This window comes from Liolophura sinensis, chromosome 1 (assembly GCF_032854445.1).
Source record: "Liolophura sinensis isolate JHLJ2023 chromosome 1, CUHK_Ljap_v2, whole genome shotgun sequence".
Taxonomy (NCBI): Eukaryota; Metazoa; Mollusca; class Polyplacophora; order Chitonida; family Chitonidae; genus Liolophura; species Liolophura sinensis.
The window spans coordinates 60,266,795-60,293,827 of NC_088295.1; the positions used below are offsets into that span (position 1 = coordinate 60,266,795).

Consider the following 27,033-nt stretch of genomic DNA (forward strand, 5'->3'; position numbering starts at 1 on the left):
CCCGACTTCGTTGCGGACGCTCTATAACTATTAGGGCATCGAGGCGGTCGCATTTAAAAGTAAACAATGTAAATACAGCGTGTCATCAAATATATTATATGTTTTTCATCCGAGTAACGGTAGCTAACTGAAACAGTGATTAAGTCTAGAGCAGTTAACTCCCCTGAAACTCCCTTGTGCGCAAACAGAAGAGGAATGTTAAATTTATTTTATTTTATTGCTTGCACTCCATATTTGAGAATATTTCACTTATTGGCCTACGACGCCGTCAGTTATTTGATTGGTGGACACCAGAGGACCAAGAATAAACCACTGGCGTATTTATGTCATTTTAACAATATATTTTTTATATCTTTTATATTTATATTTTAATACTGAAAGTTGTCAAATGGCAAATTAGCGCTTAATTTAAAAAAACATAAGCTCAGAAATTTTACCAGAAGTTAAGATAGTCTGACTTACGTGTCAGACTGCTTCATGATCCTGGTGTCATAAAATTTATACATATCCGAACCTATAACGCCCATAGCCTATCATACTTTCTGCAGGTTGTTTCACCTGAGCGCTCTCGTTTAACGAAAATTTATGCTTGATGACGCGTATGTATTACCCCCGACTGTTTTCCGAGCATGTAAAACCCAGTATTGCGTAAAACATATTCTGGTTGTTTCTGGTTTCTGGTTTTCTATTCATACAGTCGACAGTTTACACGTATCTCTTTTTTAACAGCGTCGTTTTTTAAAAGGCGTTGGTCTATTGTCACCCCCCCCCCCCCACCCCCCTCCTCCATCCCTATCATGATTAGATTTTGATTAGATCCGTTCGGGACCCTACACAACAGCCCTAACACGTCGTATAAATTATATTACCCGCCTGTTGTGGTTATTTAAAAAATCATTTTCAAAGCTCTGTAATTTGTTTTTTTTTCTTGTTTTTTTTTGTTTTTTTTTGTCACAGACATCAAAATGTTGTTCAGTTTTAAATATGGAAATGATTTCTATGTTTTCAAAATTATTTTAGAAGCGTTGGAAATATGTTTAAAGCATTAAAAACACAAAAACAAATACACAGATCCCTGCAAGGCGTAGCCTACTGTAAGGCCGGCCAACATGTAGGCCTATGAAAGCCTCGCTCCGCGGCAGTTCGGCCATTTCTATGTACTCAGTATATCTGTTATCTGGGGTACAATTCTGCATACCACGTTCAAGAAATACATGTGAGAAATATCTTTTTCTGTTTGTTTGGTTGATTTCCTAATTTACTGACAGTCTATGATGTACACCAACATGTACATGTATACGTATATGTAGGCCTAGGTCTACACATTTGTGGACCTACATGTACGTCACCTTAATTTATTATTAATGGAAAACGGAGAACATTTCGGGTTTTAAAATGAAATACGCTATAAAAAAAAATAGTAAAAAAAAACACTTCATGTCATAAAGTATATCAAGATTCTGAAAGGTCATTTGTTTGTCGTTGTCAGGCAGGTAAATATCGATTTGAATACCTGTGCCGGAAGTAGCTAGCGCATTCTGGGTAGTACATACCAATGCCGCGGCGCTAAGTGTTGGGGACTGAGGGTTGACAGCTGCGATTTACCCCTTTCATTAGCAAAGGTATCTCTTATGTTTCAATAGAAAATGATAAATGAGGAACTGTCATTTAAATAGAGATTGTCTCTGGGCTGCTGGGCTTTTGTAAATCGCTTCTTGATGATGGAATGTGGAAACTGTTTTGCCTTACTCTTAGCGTCTGTAGAAACGGACATGCTGCCATCATTGGAGCACCAATTTTCGTTGGTACAATTTTCGAGCGGCAATTATTTGCCTGGTTTTGATTTAATCGCTGTCATCAGTTTTGCTAAATGGATCGTTTTAGGTCGAAATCTAACATACCTCAAGAAAGTTATTGTCTAAAGGTTGTAAAACTCTCTAATTATGTACATGTAACTTAAGAAGATTTTAAATGTCACCTAAATTGTCATTTTAAAAATTCATTAGTGTAGTTTAGACACATTGATCAGACAACACTTTATGACAGACATCATGCTGGCATATATGGTGTGAGTAACCCTCGTATTGAGTGTGGCACTGGCGCTCAATATTACTAGGGTTACTGACACTATATGTTTCTGTATCCTGTCACTGATCGAGTAACAGTGTAACAAATTTATCCTGTAAAACACCCCATAGTTTAGCACAAAACACTAATGTAACCATTGTTTTCACAACTGAACAAAGGGAGATAATTTATTCAGTAGACACATATGATGTTGGCCATAGGATGTGGGAATATACATGACCCCCACATGACCGATCCTGTCTACTGAAAGGCATAGTATTTTTTGTGATGCGGGATAATCTTGGTTACTTGACATTTTCAAGCCTGCATATTTGGACGATGACCTGGAAGTATTAATGAGAGGAGACTTTAATCTGAAAGACATGTCTTGTGGAAAAAGCAACTTGTAGGTTGCTGGAAACATAACATGGAGTATCCACAGCCTAGTTGTACAAACACATAGATCAAACACAGCAAGAGTCACCAGGGTTTCAGGGCTTGCCGAGATTCACAGGTCTATTCAGAACAGCCTAGTACAAAATCCTTACAAGGATTAGTTATTCTGGTGAAATTAACATGCAAGAGAAAGACACTCTGACGTTAAAACCTGGCTAAGTCTATGCATCTGTCATTACATTCCTGTTTGTACATATCGTTTTCTTTTCGGCGAAGAGTTGCCTGTTGTCTGTTGAATGTTGGGTGGAATTAGTCGCCTCAATATGATGGAACATATTCATCTGGCGGGGGAGGATGAAGATGACCTGTACTCAGGCTACAATGATTATAATGCTACTCTGGATACGGAGGTGAGTGTGGAGTTTAATAAGCACTGTGAATTGATTTTTTTTAAGGAAACAAATTTTATGAGGCATAAGTGAAATAATCAAGACTTAGTGGCTAAAGGTAAACTCTGTTATTTGAACTTTTGTTATAAAACCCTATATGGTACTCTTTTGTATTAAAGGTAAATCAGAGCAGATGGTTAAATGGTCGCAACAGCTGTGCAAAAATAACCAGTATCTGTAAGCCGTAAGTGAACATCAAAAGATCATAAGTTGTCAGTTATCTCTCTTCCACCAAATGGTGAAGTAGTACCCAGTGCCACAAAATCGTAATTCCCTAAAAAGAAAAAGGTCAGCAAACAATCTTTGTTGTGATGGTTAATATACAGTAAGCATCTTTGGCAACATGATATTTTTTATTAATGTTACATTTATGTTTGCGTTTGTATACTTGAATAGGACTTAGCAGCTGATGAAAGTTTCCAGAAAGCAGTGTTAAGAACCAGTCATGGAAGGAGACCTCCTCCTGTAAGTATACTTGTACATCTATGTGTACATCATATTGTAAGATTATTTAATGTTAAAAGTGTTCAAAGATTGCATCATTTACACATATCCTGTCTTTTCCTTGCACTGTTATATCCAAATATGTGTATAAATAGATATGTTAATATTGTGAAGACATATGGTACATATGAATAGGAGTGAATAAAGAAATCAGTCTATTGACATGTTTACTCTTACTTGTACCTGTTACAAAATTTGAAGACGTGTTGCAAGGACATGTATAGGTACATGGATGCCTGACTCCTTATTATGTGGTAGAAAATAACCATAAATTTTTCAATTTTAAATATTAATATCAGACTGCAGCGAAGGTTCCTGGGACCTCTGTACGATTTGGGACTGGTCTCAAAAGCCGAGCTGGCATGCCCTCATCTCTGGGTCGCATTGGTACTGCGGCAGGACAGGATGGCACAAGTCGACCGATGACAGCTGTGAGGGCTGCAGGCTACACATCTGCAGGGGCAGCCAGAGGTGAGCTGTAACGTGGTATTTGTGTACATGTGCATGGCAGGGACGCCAGTAAAGCATTTAACTTTCTGTGTTTGCCCCATACCCCCCTCCCCCAAACTTGCAGTACTGAAAGGATTCAGTAGATTTTCATTCTACCTTCCAAACAAACCTCAAAACACCTGTCTAAGATCGGTGGAAGTAAGAATGATACAAACTGTATAAGTTTGTCCTGGATGACATCTTAGGTGAGCTTTTACATGGTTTCTGTTTATTTGTTCGAGGCAAAGAGGCCAAGAATGTCCAAGAAGCATTTAACCGTCAATGTTTGCCTCAAACATTTGCCCCCAAGGTCATAAAAGATAATTTTAGTGCTGAAACCTGCAGTTTCTTTTTAGTAGGATAAAATTCTACCTTCCAAACAAACCTCAGAATACCTGTCTAAGATCAGTGGAACTCAAAGAAAGAGGCAGTGAGTAAATTTGTTATGGATGACATTTTGGGTCAAATACAAAAAGGGTACTTCTTATTTTGTGCATATTTCCTTATTTGATCAGAACCATATTCTGAGAAGTGCTACCTTAATCAAAGAAGGGATTTCCATATTTAGATGTTTCTGTTGCCGATTCTAAGTTATGTTTTTGAGTGTTATTTTGAGCTTTGTCCAACCAACTGACAAACGAAATGATAACGATACTTTTTGAATGTTAATTTTCACAAATAATGGAGATAATGTTTCTGTAGGTTTATATCAAAATAGGAACTGTTTGTTATTTAATGTTATCTCATATTTGTAGGAGCCAATTTTGACCCAATGAACCAAGCAGCTAAAGGTCCAGCCCCTCCGCTCGAACAGAAACCTGAAGATAGGTAAGGATCTGTATTATAAGAATAAGCTGCATGTAAACATGCTAAGAATACCAGTATGGGTTGGAGATGCACAGCAGTTAGTCTATTCTACATCATGGGTGATAGCACTTGTCTTTCTATGGCTAGGACACTCAAGGTGCGAGTTCAAGCCTGGCCATGGAATTTGTGGATTGCTTGGCTGTCATAGTTCATGGGGGCTTTTGGTAACAGTAAATGGTTTTCAACACGTGTGCGTCTAAGGTTCATGCAGGGCTACCCATCCTCAACCAATACTGCGTACCTGTAAGTCACCTGAGAAAGCTCGTCAGCAACTTGTCATATGTTTCCAGGCACTCTGATTTCCTCTAGCCATGGAATTGATTGCCATTATATATGGGGAAATTCTTACCTGTCAATATGGTGTTTAGTAATAATCGATCAAGTAAATAAAAGAAATATCGTCTTGTGTGTTTTTTGTTGTACAGCCCAGAAGAGAAGATAAGGCACATTGAGAAGAAGGTGAATGAGCTGATTGAGGAGAGCTGTTTTGCCAACAGTCGAGGAGAGTTACAGCTGGTAAGCTTTGTTCTTTTTTCAAATTTATAAGCTAATTACACCCTTCCTCATTATAACATGCTACAGTAATACAGCATACGCTTCAATATAACATGGTCACAGATGTCTTGAGCAAATTTTTCTTAAGGTTGTTATTGCACATATTTGTACATGCTTTTAATAGTTTCAGTGAAGGAACCCTTTCGACCCTTGGCAGAATTCTTCCAACTCAGAAATTTGATTATCATGTAATTATTCCATGAAAAGCATGATATTTTGTTCATTTGGCTTACATGTTTGTTTCTATATCATATATGTCACAGGCTATCAGCAGCTCAGAATAAATTTTATATAACACTTTGACTTGAAACAAGCTAGGCAGATTTGTCCTCCATTATCAGCGTGTAATGATGGAGAGATATCCTATTATTTGAATACAAAATGGTTTTGTTTAATATGCTATCTTATGACGATTTTCAAAACGGAAGTTATAAAAATTGCATTGATAGACTTAAAATAAGTGGCAACAGTTCTTCAAATGTTGATGGTGAACTACTTTTGTTATTTAATAGAATGTTTTATGCCTCAGTTGTGCATGGCCTGGTAACTGTTTGTCAACATGTGTAAGAGAAGTCATACAGCATTTAGAGCTTAGCATGTCATTGTGTGGTTTTTCCATAACGATATGCATGATAATGCATTTACACTTGTAATATTACAATAAAGTTGTCATCTAAACGTCGACTAGGCTCTAGAAAAGGCCAAAGAAGCAGGAAGGAAGGAGAGGGTGCTAGTGCGTCAGAGAGAACAGCTGTCGGTGGGAGACCAGATTAACCTCGACCTGACTTACTCCGTCTTGTTTAATCTAGCCAATCAGTATGCAGCAAATGAGATGTTTGCTGAAGCTCTCAATACCTACCAGGTTATTGTGAAGAATAAGATGTTCAGTAATGCAGGTCAGTATTGGGGTGTTGCTTGGGTTTTTCTTTTGTTGGAGTAGGGTTTTTTTTTAAAATCATTTATATGGTACAGATCAGGCCTCAGGTGGCTTCTTTTCAAAGCCGTTGTAACATTGCGCAGGTCACAAGCACCATAGTATGTGATGTTATGGTGACCCCTTTCAGAAATACTCGACTGGATCACTGACTGGTCTTAGCCTTAAGCCAGAATTAGGGGCCCTTATGATTATACAGAAATACTGGTGTTGCCAGCCCAGCGAAGCCAATCGTGTGACGTTATTTGCCATTATGGTTACATGATTGGTCCTCATAAGCTTCTGAAACCGATGTTTTGGCATAATCATAAAAGCCCTAGTATTCACTTTGAAACAGTGCACTGTGCTAAAATCCTAAATTACTTGAAGAAGTTTTATTTTGATATAAATAGTCATCTTAGAATTTCAATACAAAAGTGAGCATGACCATTTCATTGCACATAATAGCGCAAGTTAAGAGAAAGTCTGAACTAATATAGCTTTGTGAGCTATACATGTACATGTCAGAAACTAAAGCAGAACAGAAGGGAGACTATCACACCTGTTCACACCTACAGCTGAACCAGTCTTGAGCTGGGTTTGAATTAATGACTTCATTGGTCATTGCCTAGATATAACAAAAATCATGACATTTTATTTGATGGATATATTGTAAGAATGAAAATAAGAACTTCTTGCTTAAATGTACTCAAAAAATCTTTGAGGAAGTTAAGAATTGAATATTTGAGTACTGGACCATATCTGGATATTTATTCCTAGATGTAGCCAGCAGTACATTGCCAATGGTTTTATATACCGGTATGTCATTTGTTTCACTCTGACAGGGAGATTGAAAGTGAATATGGGAAACATATACTTTCGCCAGAGGAACTATCAGAAAGCAGTCAAAATGTACAGAATGGCTTTGGACCAGGTGCCTAATACACACAAAGAAATGAGGTAAGAAATTAGCTCACTTATTACTCTTAAACTTATGTCAGTGCAGTTTATTTATTTTCTTAAATATTTTTTGATATCATTTTCTTAATTATAATAAGATATGTTTTTCGTCAGCCTCTTAAAAAAAGTTGGGGTTCTGTAACAGGAGATTTATGTCCCACTAAGGCACTGATTTCAGTAGCAGTTGTAAAATCCAAATGAAGTTAAATGTTATTTAAGTTAAGTTATTCTAAAGAAATTTTGATTGGCCTTCATTTCAGAACAAAGATCATGCAGAACATTGGGATAGTGTTTGTAAAGATGGGTCAGTACAATGATGCTATTACCTCATTTGAGCACATCATGTCAGAGACACCCACCTTTAAGACAGGCTTTAACTTGATTCTGTGTTACTTTGCCTTGGGGGACCGAGAGAAAATGAAGAGGGCATTCATGAAGCTGCTGACCGTAGACCTGAGGATGGACGATGAGGACAAGTATCTAGCTCATGGTGTAAGTAATGCTAGGACAAGTATCTGCATGATTACACCTGATAGTGTCAGTAACGCTAGGACAAGTATCTACATGATTACACCTGATGGTGTCAGTAATGCTAGGGCAAGTATGCACATGATTACACCTGATGGTGTCAGTAATGCTAGGGCAAGTATGCACATGATTACACCTGATGGTGTCAGTAATGCTAGGACAGGTACCTACATGATTACACCTGATGGTGTCAGTGATCCTAGGACAAGTATCTACATGATTACACCTCATGGTGTCAGTGATGCTAGGACAAGTATCTACATGATTACATCTCATGGTGTAAGTAATACTTGGACAAGTATCTAAACAATTACACCTCATGGTGTAAGTATTACTAGCATCTACATGTAGGTCATTGGAGACTTGTAGAACAGTCTATGAGAATGTGTTGAGATATGAAGAATGCAAGAAATCCCTCATGTACATATAATCTGTAATAAGAATGACAATGAGATGAACAAGTGTTGTGTGGTGTTTTCAGCAAGATGATAAACAGTACAACCTAGTGCTGGAAGTAATCAAGAATGATGCTCTCCGTCAGATTGAGAGAGAGAGGTGAGTGAAATGGTCATGTTTTGTGAAAATAAACGGTGTATTTTAAAATTACTTTGCAGAAACTAAAATTTTTAATCATAATAGATTGAGAAGCCAGTTTAGAGGCATATTAATATGAGTTGGTGCGTAACATGATTGGTAAATTTTCAAGCTACCCACGTACATTATTAAAAAAGATAACAATGTTATTTAGATGACAGTATTCTCCTATACCAATCAGTTGGCCCCAGTAAACATTTTCCACATTTCTTCATATATCCGGGCTTGTTGGAGTCTACATTGTGCTGATAAGAATAGTGATTTTACTGAAACCAATGTGTTTTTATTTGTGTAGGAAATACGAGGCTGACAATTGCATCAAGACAGCAGCTAAAATCATTGCTCCAGCCATTGAGGCCACGTTTGCTACTGGCTATGATTGGTGAGTATGGTTGGTTGTTTACTGGACAAATACAGGTGTTTAAAGATAGTCTGTGTCACAACAGAAATCGTGAAAGAATCCTTTCAGACATTGAAACATGTGACATGAGGTTATTATCCAGAAGTTGTTGTGAAGCAATGCAGTTTACTGTGAATTACTGTGAAGAGAAGATGTTGCTATAGGTAAGAAAGAAAACAGTTTCTCTTTATGTGACATTGTGTTGCAATAAGACAAGAAGGTGTTATTTACATGTACAAGAAAAACAGCCTTGACTTAGTTCTTTTTGTGTAATGAAAATCATGGAAAATCTTATCATAATAAAATGACAGAAACAGTTACTCAGCCAAATGCCAGATAGGAGAGTGATAAAGACTGTCCTAGTCAAGTCAATAGCAACAGTTTTAACCCTTTAAAAAAAATGGATGGCATTAAGCATTGGTGACATGTGCCTTGACCTCTCTTTCACCTGTAGGTGCATAGAACAGGTGAGGTCATCCCAGTATGTTGACCTGGGCCATGACCTGGAAATTGACAAGGCCATCATGTATCTGAAACAGAAAGACTTCCAACAGGTATGTTCCTAGTTTATATATATTCATGTAAGTGTGAAGCAAAAGACTTCTTTTCTGGCTTATATGACATCTAGTGTTCCTCTACCAGATTCCCCATATGTGGACCTTAAAAGCTGACTGCTATTTGATTAAATGTAACAAGTGAATATTGCATGGTATGGTGTCTTAGTATGACGTGGGTTTGAAGGAAACGGTTATTTGCCCATGCCCAGTGAAAGTGTCAGCTGTATTTGAGATATGTGAGAATAATTTTTCGAAATGACAACCATGGGCGGAAATGTGTCTGTGCTATGATGATGGAACCTTTTGTGTGATTATTTACTGATGCATACTGTGGCTAAAAAAGATGCTGTAATTCAGTGGCTAAAATGAAAATGTTTATTGTGTAGTAAAACTTGATTGACATTGTATATTAATGTTGGAAAGTCTTGAATACCAGGTACGACATTTAACACCATTCAGTTTAATTAAGTGACATTTTTGTGCATGTGTATTCATTTCAGGCCATAGAAACACTCAAGTCATTTGAGAAGAAGGACTCTAAAGTTGCCAGCACTGCTGCCACCAACCTTTCCTTCCTATATTTCTTGGTGAGTTTATGGAAACACGTGGCAGAGTACATGTGACCGTCAGGAATTTCTGAATAAGATAATCTTCAGTGTGAAGTTACTATTAACTTCTGATATTAAATCTAATGAGCAAGTGGACATGGGTTGGTCAGACTAACACCACTAAGAGGCTGAAGTGTGATTGCTGTGTATGATATAATAACTCAGGGTGATGGGAACCTTGCTGGTTCTTTTAACTAGAGCTTTGTTCTCAATATGGCCAATCAGTCACTTTCCAATGAGGTTGCCGACTCGAACACTTATTGACTTGGCTGTGACTTTAAGTCAGGGAGTCTGTCAGTAGATGCTTCATTCTGGGCATTAAGTTTTCATTCACCATTAACTGCTGTTGTATAAAGGAAAAATTCTTGAATGTGGTGTTTGACATCATGACTGATGCCCTAACTGATAATATGCAAAATGGTTGATTTATGACACAGTGAGGCAACATTTACCTGCTCTTTCTGTAATCCTGCAGATTTTACTTCAGAAAACACCATTGGTAGACTTATTCTCTCTACTCCCCACAATGAATAATTTGTAAAACGTGCCATGTTTGTTTATATATGTCCATGTTAAAGTGCTGGGATAATGTTGGCCAAGGAAGGGACATTACTCTTGATGTCTCTGTCATTGTTGTCCAACATAGTAATCAGGTCAGATAATTTTTCATGCGTTGCCTTACATTCATAGATTTAAGACTGAATGCTGCATTTCATTTTTTTTATGTTTAAAGCAACAGAAAGAGGTAATAAGGTGTTCATGTTATGATTTCTGAGTTTCAAAACCGCTATTTATTAGTTTTTGTTGGATCTGTTGTTATTTACATTGCGTTGGTATTGTTCAGGCTTTTATATCTTGTGTTGAAGTTCAGAAAACATCTTGTTCTTTGTCGATGCATGTTACGTTCATATCCGAATGAAATGTGGTGTACACTTACATGTAGACCACATTATTTCCCAAGGTACCAAATTAGTATGCTGTAAATCTTTCATATCACAATGACATGTACTCTTCTCTTCAATGGAATTTCTACAAATTCCAAGTACTTGCTATAGCATGCTTGCTGTCATCGCTGTTTTGAAGTTTTTTAATGTGGTACTTTTGTAGTTATATACAGTCCATACTGCATGCATTAGTGGTAAATATGCCAGGAAATAAGGAGTTTACCTTTGTGTCACTGACCACATGTATACCTGATGATTTGTGTTGTAGGAAAAGGATATGGCCCAGGCTGATAAGTATGCTGACATTGCCATGGCAGCTGACAGGTATAATCCATCAGGTGAGGGATATACAGTGTTATTGATTAATTAAGTTTTATTATTTATATAAAGGTGAAATGTCAGGATTTTCCTTCACTGACAGAAGTAATATTTTCACTCAGTTAGGTATCATGTTGTTCTTATATTTTATATCTCACACCCAAATGACATGAGGTCAAAAGAGAAACATTTTGTTTGTCGGACATTCCAGTGAGATGACGTCACAATAAAATTTTTTTCAACTTTAACATTCTTTTGTCATGCAACAAGACATGACAAGATGTACATGTACGACGTCACACTATATACACAAGTCTGTGAAGGCCTAGGGCTAAAAACGCTGCTTAAACATATTTAAATATGCAAAACCACGGTATTGTCAAAAGATAAATAATAAATAGAATAATTCTGAGCGAAGGTTGAATACCATAAATATTTTTCTCTTGAAAGGTAGAAATGATAACCCACAAGATGCGAGCTATCATATCCACCTGTCAGTGAAAAAATATTCATGGTATTCAATCTTCACTGTGCTATTTACATGCATTGTCCGCTATGTATTGCATGATACTGCAGGAATTGTCACAACATAGCTGAGGTGGTGTTTTCAAAGCCTCAGTTTTCAAATATTAACGTGTGGAAATGTTTGTGACATCTCAGTGAAATAGTTCCATTTAATGAAAGGTCAGCGGATCCAGTGATCGACATTCAGATATGATGTCTAAAGATACAGTAATAACAGAAGTCATCTGGCTAGACATTAGCCCTAGCACTTCAGTTTCTTCCATGCCAAAAAGTAACCATTATTGTACAAGTGGAAAATTTTTGGACAAGGCATTAACAACAATCCAGGTGCAGTACTCCCCGTAGGGCTCAGTGATACATAAATTGTTATGAGTGTTTGTGTTATCTATTCCACAGCTTTGGTGAACAAGGGAAACGTACTGTTTGCAAAGCAGGATTATGAAAAAGCTCGAGAATTTTATAAAGAATCGTTGCAGAATGACTCTTCCTGTGTGGAGGGACTGTTCAATATGGGTGAGTCTGCTGTCGTAATCGTATGACGGCACAATTGGCCATAACTTCAAATTTCTTCAAGAAATTATTTTTGGATCAATTTGGATGTTAAAACTTGTTGGGGATGTTGAACACTGTACAGAAATACAGGCTTGCATTGGATGATATTATCAGTACCTGATAGTTAAGATTTGAATAGTCTCATCACAGTAAATTACTGTATGTTGAGTATTGCATGTGAGTTAAGCCTAACGCTAATCGCATGTCAAGTAAATACATGTATGTATTTCTTTATGACACTTATATAAGAAACATTTGCATTAGTCTACATAAATGTATAATATATTTAAAGATGATTTGTATCTAATTCTCATTGATTTAAGAAGTATTGTTAAGCATTTTAGAGGCACAATGACCCAGGAGCTTCTCACCAGTGTGGATGGTGTGAGTTCAAGTCCAGCTCATGTGGGCTTCCTCTCCGGCCGTACGTGGGAAGGTTAGCCAGCAACTGGCGGTTGGTTGTGGTTTTCCACAGGCTGTGCTCTCTCACCTCTCTCTATAATGCTGGCTGCTGTCATATTAGTGAAAATATTATTAAGTGAGTATGGTGTAAAACAAGTGAGTAAATTAATACAGTGTAAGTAGGGAATATTATTACAGTATAATTGTGGTTGTCCTAATGTATAGGTGATTCAGTTGTCTGTCTGTTCTCTTGTGTATCACAGGTTTAAGTAACAAGAAGATAGGTCGTCTTGAGGATGCCCTGGACTGTTTCTATAAGCTCCATGCCATACTCAGAAACAGCCCTCAAGTGATATACCAGATAGCTGACATGTATCCTTTGCGTAAGATTACATACGGCAGTAATCAGCTTGAGTAGAAAACTGGATGGGAAAGAAATACAGTGGAGGGGTGATAGGTTTCAGCCTCAGAGCCCTTAAACTCTGGCTCTTACTGCAGTCGGTTGTTAGGTATCTGGGCTATTGAAGCAGTCCCCTTCAGATTTTGCCCTTTTTCAACAAACATCAACCTGGCACCGAGATCACAAGGCGATATTAGACTGAAGGCAAAATTTCAAATGGTAACAAATTATTACTTCTGATGTAACAAGGTGAAAATGCTGCTTGACAACATAAATTCTGGTAAAGTTATTGTACAACAAATTTCAGCTCACAGAACGAAAAGGAACACACTCAATTTAGTGATTTAAATTTTGACTCAAGTCTAAGATCACTTTATGATACCGAGGCCTGACGGCTGTTATTTATGTAAAATATTTTTTGAATATGGCATACAGCACCGATTCATTTTCTTTAATTTTATGATTTTTAAAAAATTTTACAAGCTTTCCTGTGTACCTCTTAGTTGGTTTTACTTAACAAATATACAGATATGACAAGTTGGAAGATACAGCACAGTCTACAGAATGGTAAGTTTTACACTTCTCTTTAATTTGCCCAGTATTATTTTTGTTGGGAAATCATAATCAAATTTAAAAGGATGAGGAATCAATTCTGATTGGCTGATGTGAGAGATAGGCAAGCCCATGCTATGCCTAGCCTAAGCTGATTTTTAGGTGTGGAACATTTATTCAAGCATGACCTGCTGGGTTTACCCCAGGGAACCCTATCTCCACTGTCAGCCAATCTGCATCAATTCTGTATCCCTTTAAAGGTTTGTCAGTTGATTTTACTAGAATTATGCCTGTACTTTTTTTTCTTAGAATATATGATGGTGAAAAGTGATCAGAAATGCATGTACCTGTAACTGAGATATGGAAGTGGTGTGTATATGTATGACAGAGTTATATTTTTGGGGGAATCACAGATCAGTTTATAATGGCCTGTCGTTGTGCCTTTGACTGCCACACAGTGTACATGTAAGTCACGTCACATGCGTTTTTTGTTCCTAGGTTTATGCAGTTGGTAGGCATAGTGCCAACAGATCCGTCTGTCCTCAGAAGGCTGGGAGAGATTTATGACAATGAAGGGGACAAGTCGCAGTCATTCCAGTACCATTTAGATGTAGGTACAGGGAGAGGGGATTATGCCCTAAAAAAATTTTAGAAAATTACATTCAGCATTTGCTGTTATCTGTTGGCCGTTTTTCACAAAATGTTTTACTGGAACCCTTTTTTCTATGTTTCGTCATAATAGGGTGATGTCATTTATGAAATCTAATACAGTTTCGGTTCAGATATTTTAAGTGAAACTTCAAACATAAATGCATAAAACAGAGTGAACTGTCTTGACATCTGGTTTGTTTATTTTCCTTTTAGCTTAACATCAAGTGAAAATGTAAATATGTAAATGCCAGTTTATAGTTATATTTGAATTCTCATGATGCTACTTTGTTACCTGTTCGGAAAAGACTTGGATCTTTTGTTGTCATTATTTCAGTCGTACAGATACTTTCCGTCCAACATTGATGTGATAGAGTGGTTAGGAGCCTATTACATTGACTCCCAGTTCTGTGAGAAAGCCATACATTATTTTGAGAGAGCTGCTCTGGTGCAGTAAGTATTATTTATTATACTTAATTGTGCCTTGTGATACTCTGCCACAAAAAAAAAAAATGCTTATTAAATTAGCTGACAATCTCATGTGAATGATCTACAGCATTTGTCGCCCTTCTTTGGATGTTATCAGCTGGTTTGTTAAGTGTCTGGCAGTATTTAGCTTGTTTAGCAAGTAACAGGCCAGTAAGGTATCAATTTATGAGGAGGCAGATCCCCATGGTTTTGAGTATTACAAACAAATAGTGCGCGCTGTGAAATTGTTAGCTGACAATTTCCTGATGTTCCATCTCACAGAATGTACTGTCTGTGAGTGTATGGTAAGAGAGGAGGCTTGTAGGTGAGGGCTTACTCAGGGCACTCTGTTGTCTTCCACTGTGCTGTGGAATGGGATACCAGCAATTGTTAGCTGACAATTCCTGATGCCCCATCTCACAGAATGTACTGTCTGTGAGTGTATGGTAAGGGAGAAGGTTGTAGGTGAGGGCTTACTAAGGGCACTCTGTTGTCCTCCACTGTGCTGTGGAATGGGATACCAGCAATTGTTAGCTGACAATTCCTGATGCTCCATCTCACAGAATGTACTGTCTGTGAGTGTATGGTAAGGGAGGAGGCTTGTAGGTGAGGGCTTACTAAGGGCACTCTGTTGTCCTCCACTGTGCTGTGGAATGGGATACCAGCAATTGTTAGCTGACAATTCCTGATGCCCCATCTCACAGGATGTACTGTCTGTGAGTGTATGGTAAGGGAGGAGGCTTGTAGGTGAGGGCTTACTCAGGGCACTTTGTTGTCCTCCACTGTGCTGTGGAATGGGATACCAGCAATTGTTAGCTGACAAATTCCTTATGCCCCATCTCACAGAATGTACTGTCTGTGAGTGTATGGTAAGGGAGGAGGCTTCCAGGGTATGTGTCAGTAGGTGAGGGCTTACTCAGAGAATGCTGTGGAATGGGACACCGGCAATTGTTAGCTGACAATTCCTTATGCCCCATCTCACAATGTACTGTCTGTGAGTGTATGGTAAGGGAGGAGGCTTCCAGGGTATGTGTCAGTAGGTGAGGGCTTACTCAGGGAATGCTGTGGAATGGGACACTGGCAATTGTTAGCTGACAATTCCTGATGTCCCATCTCACAGAATGTACTGTCTGTGAGTGTATGGTAAGGGAGGAGGCTTGTAGGGCATGTGTCAGTAGGTGAGGGCCTACTCAAGGCACTCTGTTGTCCTCCACTGTGCTGTGGAATGGGATACCAGCAATTGTTAGCTGACAATTCCTTATGCCCCATCTCACAGAATGTACTGTCTGTGAGTGTATGGTAAGGGAGGAGGCTTCCAGGAATGGGAATGGGACACCGGCAATTGTTAGCTGACAATTCCTGATGTCCCATCTCACAGAATGTACTGTCTGTGAGTGTATGGTAAGGAAGAAGGCTTGTAGGGTATGTGTCAGTAGGTGAGGGCTTACTCAAGGCACTCTGTTGTCCTCCACTGTGCTGTGGAATGGGATACCAGCAATTGTTAGCTGACAATTCCTTATGCCCCATCTCACAGAATGTACTGTCTGTGAGTGTATGGTAAGGGAGGAGGCTTCCAGGGTATGTGTCAGTAGGTGAGGGCTTACTCAGGGAATGCTGTGGAATGGGATACCAGCAATTGTTAGCTGACAATTCCTGATGCTCCATCTCACAGAATGTACTGTCTGTGAGTGTATGGTAAGGGAGGAGGCTTGTAGGTGAGGGCTTACTCAGGCCACACTCTGTTGTCCTCCACTGTGCTGTGGAATGGGATACCAGCAATTGTTAGCTGACAAATTCCTTATGCCCCATCTCACAGAATGTACTGTCTGTGAGTGTATGGTAAGGGAGGAGGCTTCCAGGGTATGTGTCAGTAGGTGAGGGCTTAGTCAGGGCAGAGTAGGAGGACAAGATGCAAGTAGTCATATTACAGATTTTAAATTTAGTACGGCTGTTTAGACATCTAGTTAAAACTTAATAAACCTCTCAATTTATGCAAATTACTAGTTTATAGGATATGTATTTCTTCTCCATAACTAATTTGCACCTCTTTACAGGCCCAATGAGGTGAAATGGCAGTTAATGGTGGCTAGTTGTCACCGCAGAAGTGGGAGTTATCAGCTGGCTTTAGAGTACTACAAACTCATACACAAGAGGTTCCCTGACAATGTTGAATGTAGGTAACAATTCCCCTAGTTCTTCAGCTCATCCCTGTATATCTATAAGTATATAAGGGCATAGTTTATTGGGTGGCCTAGTAATGGGTGCTTCATCTAAGTGGCAATGGGATAAAGGTTTAGAGTTCATTCCTGACAGCAAATTAAACCATAACTGGGAATAAATCAGTGTGTTAGATCGACGGAAATGCAATCTGTAAGGGAAAATATTTAATGGAAAATTTTTTTTTTTGAGATCACAGTACATCAAAAAAATCTTCTAATTAGTAATTAAAAATATGTTTTATATTTTACTCTGAAATTACTCTGTTGCTATGTCTGTAACAGTCTTCAAGGAAAATTGTATTTCTTTTGCAGGTTTGAAGTTTTTGGTTAGACTCTGTACTGACATGGGAATGAAAGAAGCCCAGGAGTATGCCACAAAATTAAAGAAAGCAGAAAAAGCAAAAGAGCTTAAAGAACAGGTAAGTATGGAAAATCTGAACATCGGTTCAGTCTAGTCCAATCGCAATCCTGTCTTAATGGCATTCTCAGTGTACTATGGCCTGTTAACAGCATGACTTGAGCAGTCGTAATCTACCCAGCCCTCATGCACGCATGATCTGATCAGGATTCCGTCAACATCCATGTAGGATCTGTAATTAGGATAAGATTTTGAAATTGCCGTGTCCCAGGCTAGGGTGTCCCATTGAAGGAAAGCAAGCACCAGAATCATGGCTGGCCCACTGATTCGAACATTTTTTTTGTAAGTGTATATGGAGAAACTGCAATGTCATCCGTCGGTTTCTGTGGTAAACTTTCGCACGGGCTGAGTTTGCGGCAAGATGACAGAAGTGGGTGATTAGCCCTCTGCCCGTTCCATTACTCCGCATGGCAGCGATGATCTCTAATTGGCAAACAATTGCAAACACTGTCTCGATCAATGGCCATGCTAAACAAGCTATGTACAAATGCTGCAGTGCACACGGCATGTTGGTTTCCTCAAAACGACGACCCTGTGGTTGTTTGGGTAACGTGGAAGTCATGTAATCAAAGCCCTCATTATGCAACAAATATTTGTACATATGTGCTTCAGGTACAAATGGATTTCACTGTGAAATATCTGTCACCAACCACCCATATAACTTGAATGAAATATGTCACTAAACATGCACATTTTGTTTTGTTACAATTGGGACTGTCATACTGCAGAAGGGTTACCATTCGGTTGTCATGTTTTGAAATGGGGAACCTCCCATTAAACACAGAAAATATACTCAAAGCAAGGTTTCTGAAAACTACCACAACTGCCTTTGACCCCTTTTCGGTAGCACTGTGCGAAAGTCTGGCATATCCAGTCAGACAGGATTTGTCCGTTATGTTGACATATTAGAAGTTTGCAAAACACTGAGTGACTATATATCGAAATAAAGTGCATGTTTTATGATTACTGGTATGCAAACTTGTCCAAACGTGATTTATACGTCACCAGAGACAGGTAAAATTATTTTTTTGCCTTTCATCAGCAAAAATCCTGCCATCGACGGGTAAACGTGGAGATTTTGAGCCCAGCAGATTGTAAATTGTCGCTGTAAACACAGTTTGACATCATTTACTGGTAGTTTTGCAAGTAAGGATTCACGGGGTACAAAGTTCTGTTATAGCTTTGCACACAAAGAACTGTGTATTTTAACAGATATTTCACATGCCACTCCACATGTGTAAAGATACTGCATGAGTGGTCACGCTCAGTCTCCAGGGAGTTTTTTCCCGAATTCCCTTTCATCATTATAAAACTAAGGTGCACCTGTTGTGAAGTAAGCATATATATGTACTAAATTATTATTAAAACTGAAGAAATTATGAACTGTTGGTGGTAGGAGCTTAGACTGACTGCCCAATGAAGTGTGAGCTTGTTTATTACAATCGGGAACTGTCCAAATAACCCCTTGATTACCCCCGATGCTCTCCTGTGGCACCTTGTCAGTAAGAGCAGTAATCAACGCAATGAATCATGGGATACAGTTTCCAAGTCTATGGGCGAAACTTAAGGTCATTTACCGTACTTACATTTAAACTCTGCGTGTGTTGAATACTTCAGAGGTCAAGCAGTGCTACACGACGAGGCAGCGGTCGAGGCCGTAGAGAGGGCAGTGCCGGCAGTGGTAAGTGTGATCTCCAGGCCGTTGATTATACAACATGTTTTAAACAGAAATGTATGCCCTAAATTATGACAGACCAACAAACCAACAGACCGAAATTTGTATATAACTCAGGCCAAAAACCATATTGAGACAAACTGTGGTCATCGCATTATCCTTCTGTGGTTTATTTGTCTTTCATAAAAAACATTTCTTTCAGTTCCACTGATTGTTTGTCTGTTTTGCGTTTTCAAAGTGTTTCAGTATAATAGTCCCAAAACAGCCATTCAAATCTCTATTGTTTTAGCTCGAAGCAAATTAAATTCTTTTTTTTCGGTAAAAGTGGAAAATTTTTCAAGAATTCAGAACATTTTAAATATTTTTCTTTTTTTTTTTCTTTTTGTCTTTTTTTTTGTACCAAGCTTTTGATGCTCTGTAATTGAATTCAGCATCATCAAAACCACTTCATCACAGGGAGAACTGTCAAAACTTAAGGTGGACTGTAATGAACATGTTTACATTGCTGACATCGTGAAGGCTTCTGTTACCCTGTATGTTCATTTATTGACAATTTCCTTGTGAACTATAGAATGGATATAGAATGATATCTGATTGGCTGATAGTGGAGATATTTATTTATTTATTTGGTTGGTGTTTACACAGAACTCTAGAATATTTCACTTATGCAATGGCGGCCATCATTATTGTGGGGGGAATTGTGGGAGACAGTGGAGATAGGGTTGCCTGGGTTAAACTATGAAACTTCTGTTCCAAGCAAATGCAGTAGAATAAGTGAGGGTATTTTTATAACTAATTTTCAGTGGTCTCTCTAATGAATTATACTAAGTAATGGTCTTATGTTTTTTGTTAATATTTGAGAGTTATTATACTCCGCAACAGCTGTTTGTGTATTCAAAAGATAGCCTATGATGTAAGAGGACATCTTGTGGCATTGGTACGTCTAAGGTGAACTCTTTCTGGATGCAGATCGCGAAGGGAGTGCAGATGCGAGGTCAACAAGGAGTCAGAGGTCAGCTGGAGGAAGTGGGCGCCGGCGACCTAATTTAGATGACACTGATGAGCCTTATCAGGTGTCCAACAAACAGGAAGTTGGTGAGTGGACAGCTTGTAGTGAATTGCCCAGTGGTCCTTGTGTATGAGATTAGTAGGGGCAGATTGTCCAGCTGATGTAGTTGGTGATTTACACTGGGTTAAAGCTAATGTCACTCTATGTCAGCTATGTAGGCAGGGTTTCAGTAGCTAATATAGATATATAGATGTAAATTTCAGCTTTAGATTGTTTAACTTGTTTCATTTCTTCCCCTTTTGTCTGAGATTGTGAGATTTAAATTTTTATTTAAAAAAAATAATAATAATAAAATCATTTTAATAACATGGTTTAGCAAAGTGTAACATCTTCAAAATTGGAGAAATAGATCTGATTTAATTTGGTCAGGTTGAAATAATGGCCCATTTTTTATAGCTCTTAAAGATAAAACTGTCACAAGTATAGTGTCAGTGTTGATTTATGATGTATTCTTTTGGCCTGTTTTGTAATGCTAGGTTGATCACAAATACCATGAGAACGACTGTTTTGCAGATGACTCCCTATATACCCTAATACCTTGCAAACATGCGAAAAGGTTGAAGAATTACAGTACTAGGAATTTTAAGACGTCAGCCAGATTGGATAAAAAGTTTGTTTTGAAATTACATATATGTGAATTGATGGTTATTTGCTGAAACAGTGTTAATTGGTGTTCTGTTCTGTTTATTTTGAAGATGGCAGCTATGTTGATCCACTCGGTCCGTTGGCTGAACGACCCAAAACTGCAGCGAAACGACGGGATGATATTGACGAGTTTGCAGATGAAGAGCTGGGAGAGGACATGTTGCCTGAATAGTTACTCTTCTCTTTGTCACATGTCTCATTAATAGTATTTCACAGAAAGTTTAACCTGTAAAATACACTTTTGGAAGCACATAAATGCCTTAAAATGATTTTTTTTTATGCCAGTGCAAGCTTTTCTGATAAGACATTAATAAAACTTCACAAAAAAGTGGCCTTTTAATGAATAAGGTGAACGAATCAGTCAGAATCAAGAAAAATGTGTGACTTGAAAGAAGGTGAAATACAGCATTATTGTTTTATCTGGTGTTCGTACGGAAAGCTTCTGGTACTAATTCTTCCACTGTCTGCCATAAGTGTGTTTTGCAGCATATAGATTTCTATATAAATACATGCGATAACACTTGATAGAGCCATCCGTCCAGTTGTTCTTGCTTCAGTGTTCTCTTACAGTAAGAAACTGGAAGTTTTTATGGATATCATTTTTGTAAACATCCTCCATGTGACTTGCACATGTTCTTAAACTTCGGCTCCAGTTCCGAAGCCATTGTATTTCTAAAGGAAACTTAAATAATAAGGTATTTCGTGAAACACCAATCAAATGAAATAAAAAAATAATTTAAGTTATAAAGGACACAGATGATCTGAATTGTTTTCCTAAGTTTACGTCAAGTATGGACGAATCTGGGAAGTTACAAGCAAATTTGTGAAGACATTCTTGACAACATTTTAGTTATTTCCATGAAATAAATATCAAATATTTTGGGTAAGTGGGAATGTCTGCAAGCAGTCTTCGGACTGTCGTGGGTTTTCCTCCCGGGTTCTGCTCGGTTTCCTCCCCCCCCTTCTTGAGTATGGCGTAAAACACCAATTAAATAAATAAATAAATCCTGAGGGGCCAAATTTTCATCTGCTACACTGAACAATTCTGGGAAACTTTTTGTTGTGGTAAGTTACACAAACATAAGTATTATTAAAATTATTCCTGTACTCCATCCTATTGTCCGTTAGGAAACATTTTTTTCATCTCCCCCCACCCCCCTTCCAAAAAAAAAAACAAAAAACGTAAGAGCTAGAATCTGTGAAGTCAACGTTTGTTATCTCAGACGAAGAGGTCATATTATCTGTTATTTAAAGTGATGTAAATTAGTTTGCTGTCTGGTCACATAGATAAAATCTCATACCAGTAAGCCTAATATCCATGGAAGCATTGGAATTTATAGAAATAAGTACATGCGTCTTCTACTAGAGCAGACATCCAAAGGCTCACCAATGCTAAAGGCAAAATGCCTTAGCTACAATTCTGGTTAATTTTTGTTTCTGTTTACCTCCTTCATTTCAGTCTGTGATAATTGTGTACATGTATATTATTTTGTACTTAATAGTCATACATATAAATGGTAATATAAAAACAAAGTACAAAATGTATTCTTTTTTTTTTTGTTCGAATGTGAATTGTATGTAGTTGTACATTACTCTGTAGTTAAGTTTTTTCATAATCTCGGCCGTTCTGGCAAATAAAATCTCAAAGGAATTATTTGTGTTGTATTGATTTTCTGAATCCACATGCAAATCAGTTTTGCAGGCTTTGGTTTGGCGTTATGGTTGAGTACAGGCATTTATTGGCCAGGAAACACAATCTCCCCGCTACTTGACGAATACAGCTCCCACTGGCTTGTCTGTGACTTTGCATCAGCGACTTGGTAAGGTGCCATGTTTCCTCCAGGCTCAAGCGTCCGATAAGACAGATCATTTGACTTACGTGTAAGAATACCATTATGTGCTTAGTTCCATGAGTATGATTAAAAACCTCAAACATCCTTGAGAAATGTGAATATTAATGATAACTGATAATATAAAGCTTAAAGGCAAAGACATCTAAAAATCGAAGTAGGCATCACTAAATGCAGCACTTAAACTATACATAAATATACTTTCATTTATTTTTTTTTAAAGATTTTTGTGAAAAGAGTTAAAGGCGCTCAAACATATGAATTCTAAAGTGGGCTTTATGGGCCATACTATCAGAGATTAGGAACTCTGACGTCACAGGAGTTTTTTTTTTAACTCTTATCACGAAACTGGCTGTTGGAATAACTCTTCTTATCTACGAGTGAAAGATTACTGAAATAATGTTCCCAAAGATTTCTTCCTGGTGGTGAACATCAGGAAAAATGGGTGATGTGACGTCGGAGTTCTTAGATAACGTAAGTATGGCTCATAAAGCCCACCATAGTTTGCAAACGTTTGAATGCCTTTCAACACTCTAAAAAATGTGAAGAAATAAATGAAAGTATTTTTACGCATAGTTTTCAGTTGCCTTCATATTTCAGCTTTCGTTTAGTTTAAAAGCACAGGTTTTCTCAAGTGAATTGGAAATACGCACGTTCTCGTATATAGGAAGGGAGCGCATTCTCATAAAGAGAACCGTTTTCATACACATATTAGAGCCCCCCCCCCCCCCACTCCCCCCCTCCACTCGCGCCAGTTTTTTTGCCGTTTATTTTAAACTTCTTGTCCTTTTATTTAAGAAAGCAATTATGCGTTTCACATACTATGTTCCATTTCTGGCTGTGTACCTTCATACGGTGCATTGGGAAACCTCAGTCAGAATTTGTCAATGAGTTCGTGGGCCTCCATGGCTCAGTTGGTTAGCGCGCTAGCGCAGCGAAATGACCCAGGAGCTTCTCACCAATGCGGTGCGAGTTCAAGTCCAGCTCATGTTGGCTTCCTCTCCGGCCGCACGTGGGAAGGTCTTCCAGCAACTTGCCGAGGGCCGTGGGTTTCCCCCGGGCTCTGCCCGGTTTCCACCCACCATAATGCTGACGGCCGTCGTGTAAGTGAAATATTCTTGAGTACGGCATACAACATCAATCAAATCAAATCAAATGAATCAAATAGTTCGTCGCCGTGGGCTTCGTCCTTCCGTGGATATAGAAGCTCAAGGTCTGTATACCAGAGATGTACACCTATTATCTCTTGAACTATTTGAGTCCTGTGTTCTTGCCAAGAGTGATTATTACGCTTAATTCTTACGGCATTTGGGGGATCATCACTTTTAAACCTCAACGACCTTGACCTGTTTACTATGGTCATCAGGACCAGTTTTATTATGTAAAGTCCAACAATTGACTCAAATACATTAATTGCATATGTGCATCCACTTTTAATACTTTGAATGTTTTGAATATTTTAGTCCTTTGAAAGTATTTCAGTACTGTTGTTTTTTAGGCCTTAGCCATACTGTCATTTTATACTGTCAAATGGACGCATAAGACACGTGTATCTGCACAGTGTGTACATGTAAACCCTATGTAATTTACGGTTACTCAATTGTGCTTGCGGCATGGGGTATGTCGCATGTTAAAGTTTTCTCCTCTCCATCTCCAAGACCTGCTGTGCAAGCACAGTGTCAAGTGTACAGATATGTTACCCACTCAAGTCATGTTTGCCCTCTCCCGCTATGCCGCCAGTGTATCACGGTCACAGTATACAGAGCCATATTTACTATTTTGAACCGCAGTCACGGGTCCGTTTCTAAATGCGTATCATGAAGATTTGATCACAGGAGGAGCAAACAAGCCATGAATTTGTATCAGGTTAACTTCATTTCGAGTGGCACATTTGGAGCTTTATGTGCGTTCTTAAGCGTTGTGGCAGTATTCCTCGCGCGAAAAATAAACAGCTATAAATACTGCATTTCTTGAATGTTAGTAAACCCAGGTAGGAAACCAGGCTCATACGCCACGGCGATGTGTAGCAACGATCACCCATACATAAATCCCATAAAGAGAATATTGTACTGAAAAAGCTCGACGTATAGCCCACATCCTGTCTTTATGTTTGTAATGGGTCAAAGAAATGGGTATGCATAATTTATAGACCTTTCAGGTTTATGTGAACAGTTACCTATATACCTATAGGGCCATATACAAGACCTGAATAAAACATATATGACTATACGCCTGTTCGTTTCACGGATTTAAATAAGTAGGCTGTAGAATGACAATCTCCTCTAAATTCCTGCAACCTGCGGATGGTCGTGGGTTTCCCCCGGGATCTGCTCAGTTTCCTCCCACCATAATGCTGACCGCTGTCGAATAAGTGAAATATTCTTGAGTACGGTGTAGAACACCAATCAAATAATTAAATAAATAAATGGTGAGGTAATTTATCAAAAGGTATATGTGTATTGTCCTGATAGGCTCGCATTGCCATAGAACGTGTGCAAGCTTGATGTGGCAACTTTAGCATCGTCGCGAAGGATGGATTCAGTTTCTGGTAAAGGGATGGAAGTGTGCCCTGATTGTTTTAATTGGTCTGTTCTTTCACTTAAAGAAGCAGAAATTCATGAATAACGTTTCCCGCCTCAAGTAATTCGGACCAGAGATGAGTATTATCTACTGTTCATTGGTGCCTTTGTGAAGACTGTTAATTTTTATGTCAAAGTGGTAACATATGACATATGTAAGCCAACAGAAAAGTGGTCAGTCCGCCTTGGACCCAATGCCCCATTACGAGGGAAAAGATATCCTATTGGCCAGTCAGACCAGTCATTCAATAAACCAATCAATCTACCAATCTAAATAAAGTGTATAAATCAGTTAACATCCATATTCGTATAGCAAACGTCCACAATGATGGCCTTTCCATCCAGGTTAATAATGGCAACACCAATATTCAAAACAAAAGTTCAACACAATTCACCAAAGAACTAAGAAAGCATGTATCTTACCAAATTGTGACGGATTCATGTTAAGAGAAGCAGTCAGCAGTATTTAGTGATGCCGGAACAGATTCAAAATTCATGCATGTGCATGGCCTTGGATGCAACTGATCCCATATTCATGTTCCTGGGCCAATACGTTGGATACGCATATTGTGTTTTTTTTTTCGTAATCTGTATATGTAAAGCGTGTGCAGTTTATAATGATCCAGCGAAATATGTATATGAAAGACTTTGCCTACTGTATACTGTATACTGTATTCACGTGCACCTGGTTTTTGTCAAGGAGACACACCGCCGTCGTGGCCCTCCAGCTTATCTGAATTCGCCTAATTATGCACACTTATCTGACAAAACCTCTGCTTTCGTAAAATCCGAAAGGTCGTGGTTTCACCCGAGTTATGCCCAGTTTACTCCTTCAAATAATGTTGGCCGCCGTCGGATATTAAAGGAAATATTCTTGAGTATATGAGTATATCACAAGCACAACACATCTGTCATCTTCCCACACCAAGCAAAAATGGCATTCTTTATATGTGGGCTATACATGTGTATACAATGTATTACAAGCCGAATCGGCTAATTTACACCAAATGCATGCATTTTTAGGTCTGATCGAATTTCGTGTGCAGCTATTGTCATAATGCCCATATAATGATCCCTGGGTTCATGACCTATTATATTATTTACAACAAGACTAAACACTTTTTAATCATTTTGCTCGGTGGTGACGCACATAGAATCTACAATAGGCTTTGACACTGATGTCAGGCTCTTGTGTACAGTGCTGTTTACCCGTGACATGCCTCTGACATGCCAGAGTAATATTTACTCGATGGTGACGGAACATAATGATACTATACAACGTAAATCGTTTATAGATAACCCTACGTGGTCTCATGCACTATGAAAGCCTTATACAGCTAAATGATTTCTTTTTAGGTAAGCTTCACAACCTTATACATATGATCATACTGTAACGTACGTAGAGGTACATAATCACTAATAACCAATATTTGATGACCGGCCCCGATAGCAGAGTTGGTAGTACGTTCGCTTCGAGAGCGGTAGATCCAGGGTCAATCCTGGGTCGAGTCATACCTAAGTCTTTAAAAGAGAAAGTTGTAACTTGGCATGAAGGGGATGTTGACCCGTAACAGTATAATAGCTCGAGCGGGGCGTCTTAAGTGCCTTCGATAAGTCGTCTCAGTGAAGCAGCACCAGATAGAAGAGCGGTGGAAATCCGTCCATGACTGAAAAATTGTTAAGCACGACGTTAAAGCCCAAACACTCAATCTTTGATGAGTAACGGATTTCCCCGTTAGCTCGACGGAAATGCGCCCATTTAATAAAGTCAGTCTTTTACGGGTTCATGGTCACACTAACGTAAGCTTTATATGTACACATGGCCACACTAACGTAAGTTTTATACGTGCACATGGCCACACTAACGTAAGTTTTATACGTG

The 27,033-nt window shown here is 38.5% G+C and overlaps 2 protein-coding genes across 3 annotated transcripts in view; both read left to right on the plus strand.

The window, feature by feature from the left end:
- The first annotated feature begins 1,545 nt into the window (after positions 1–1,545).
- On the plus strand, positions 1,546–22,366 carry LOC135463464 (intraflagellar transport protein 88 homolog). 2 transcript variants are annotated; one of them, XM_064740757.1, is made up of 25 exons: positions 1,546–1,622; positions 2,742–2,873; positions 3,309–3,377; positions 3,716–3,887; positions 4,661–4,733; positions 5,198–5,288; positions 6,016–6,223; positions 7,086–7,200; positions 7,461–7,692; positions 8,210–8,283; positions 8,618–8,704; positions 9,177–9,276; positions 9,780–9,866; positions 10,621–10,632; positions 11,100–11,169; positions 12,071–12,187; positions 12,892–13,000; positions 13,557–13,595; positions 14,079–14,190; positions 14,566–14,681; positions 16,751–16,869; positions 17,228–17,334; positions 18,951–19,014; positions 19,978–20,103; positions 20,773–22,366. In XM_064740757.1, exons 2-25 carry the CDS (start codon positions 2,760–2,762, stop codon positions 20,892–20,894), a joined length of 2,535 nt encoding a protein of 844 aa, XP_064596827.1. In that variant the 5' UTR covers positions 1,546–1,622; positions 2,742–2,759; the 3' UTR covers positions 20,895–22,366. The 2 variants fall into 2 exon arrangements, with proteins under 2 accessions (XP_064596827.1, XP_064596903.1); XM_064740833.1 differs by lacking the exon at positions 10,621–10,632.
- A 4,006-nt stretch (positions 22,367–26,372) lies between these two features.
- The window catches only part of LOC135468646 (xaa-Pro aminopeptidase 1-like), a 39,205-nt gene continuing 38,544 nt past the window's right edge, over positions 26,373–27,033 (plus strand). Inside the window, exon 1 of the mRNA XM_064747024.1 lies at positions 26,373–26,431. Within this exon, the coding sequence (XP_064603094.1) occupies positions 26,401–26,431 (31 nt within the window). The 5' untranslated portion in view covers positions 26,373–26,400. The remainder of the gene's footprint in view (positions 26,432–27,033) is intronic.

Coding starts and splice junctions, on each gene's coding strand:
- LOC135463464 (XM_064740757.1), top strand. CDS start 2,760: ATGTTGGGTGGAATTAGTCGCCTCAATATGATGGAACATATTCATCTG. Junction 9,277..9,779: donor AACAGAAAGACTTCCAACAG/GTATGTTCCTAG, acceptor TATTCATTTCAG/GCCATAGAAACACTCAAGTC. Junction 13,001..13,556: donor ATATACCAGATAGCTGACAT/GTATCCTTTGCG, acceptor ACAAATATACAG/ATATGACAAGTTGGAAGATA.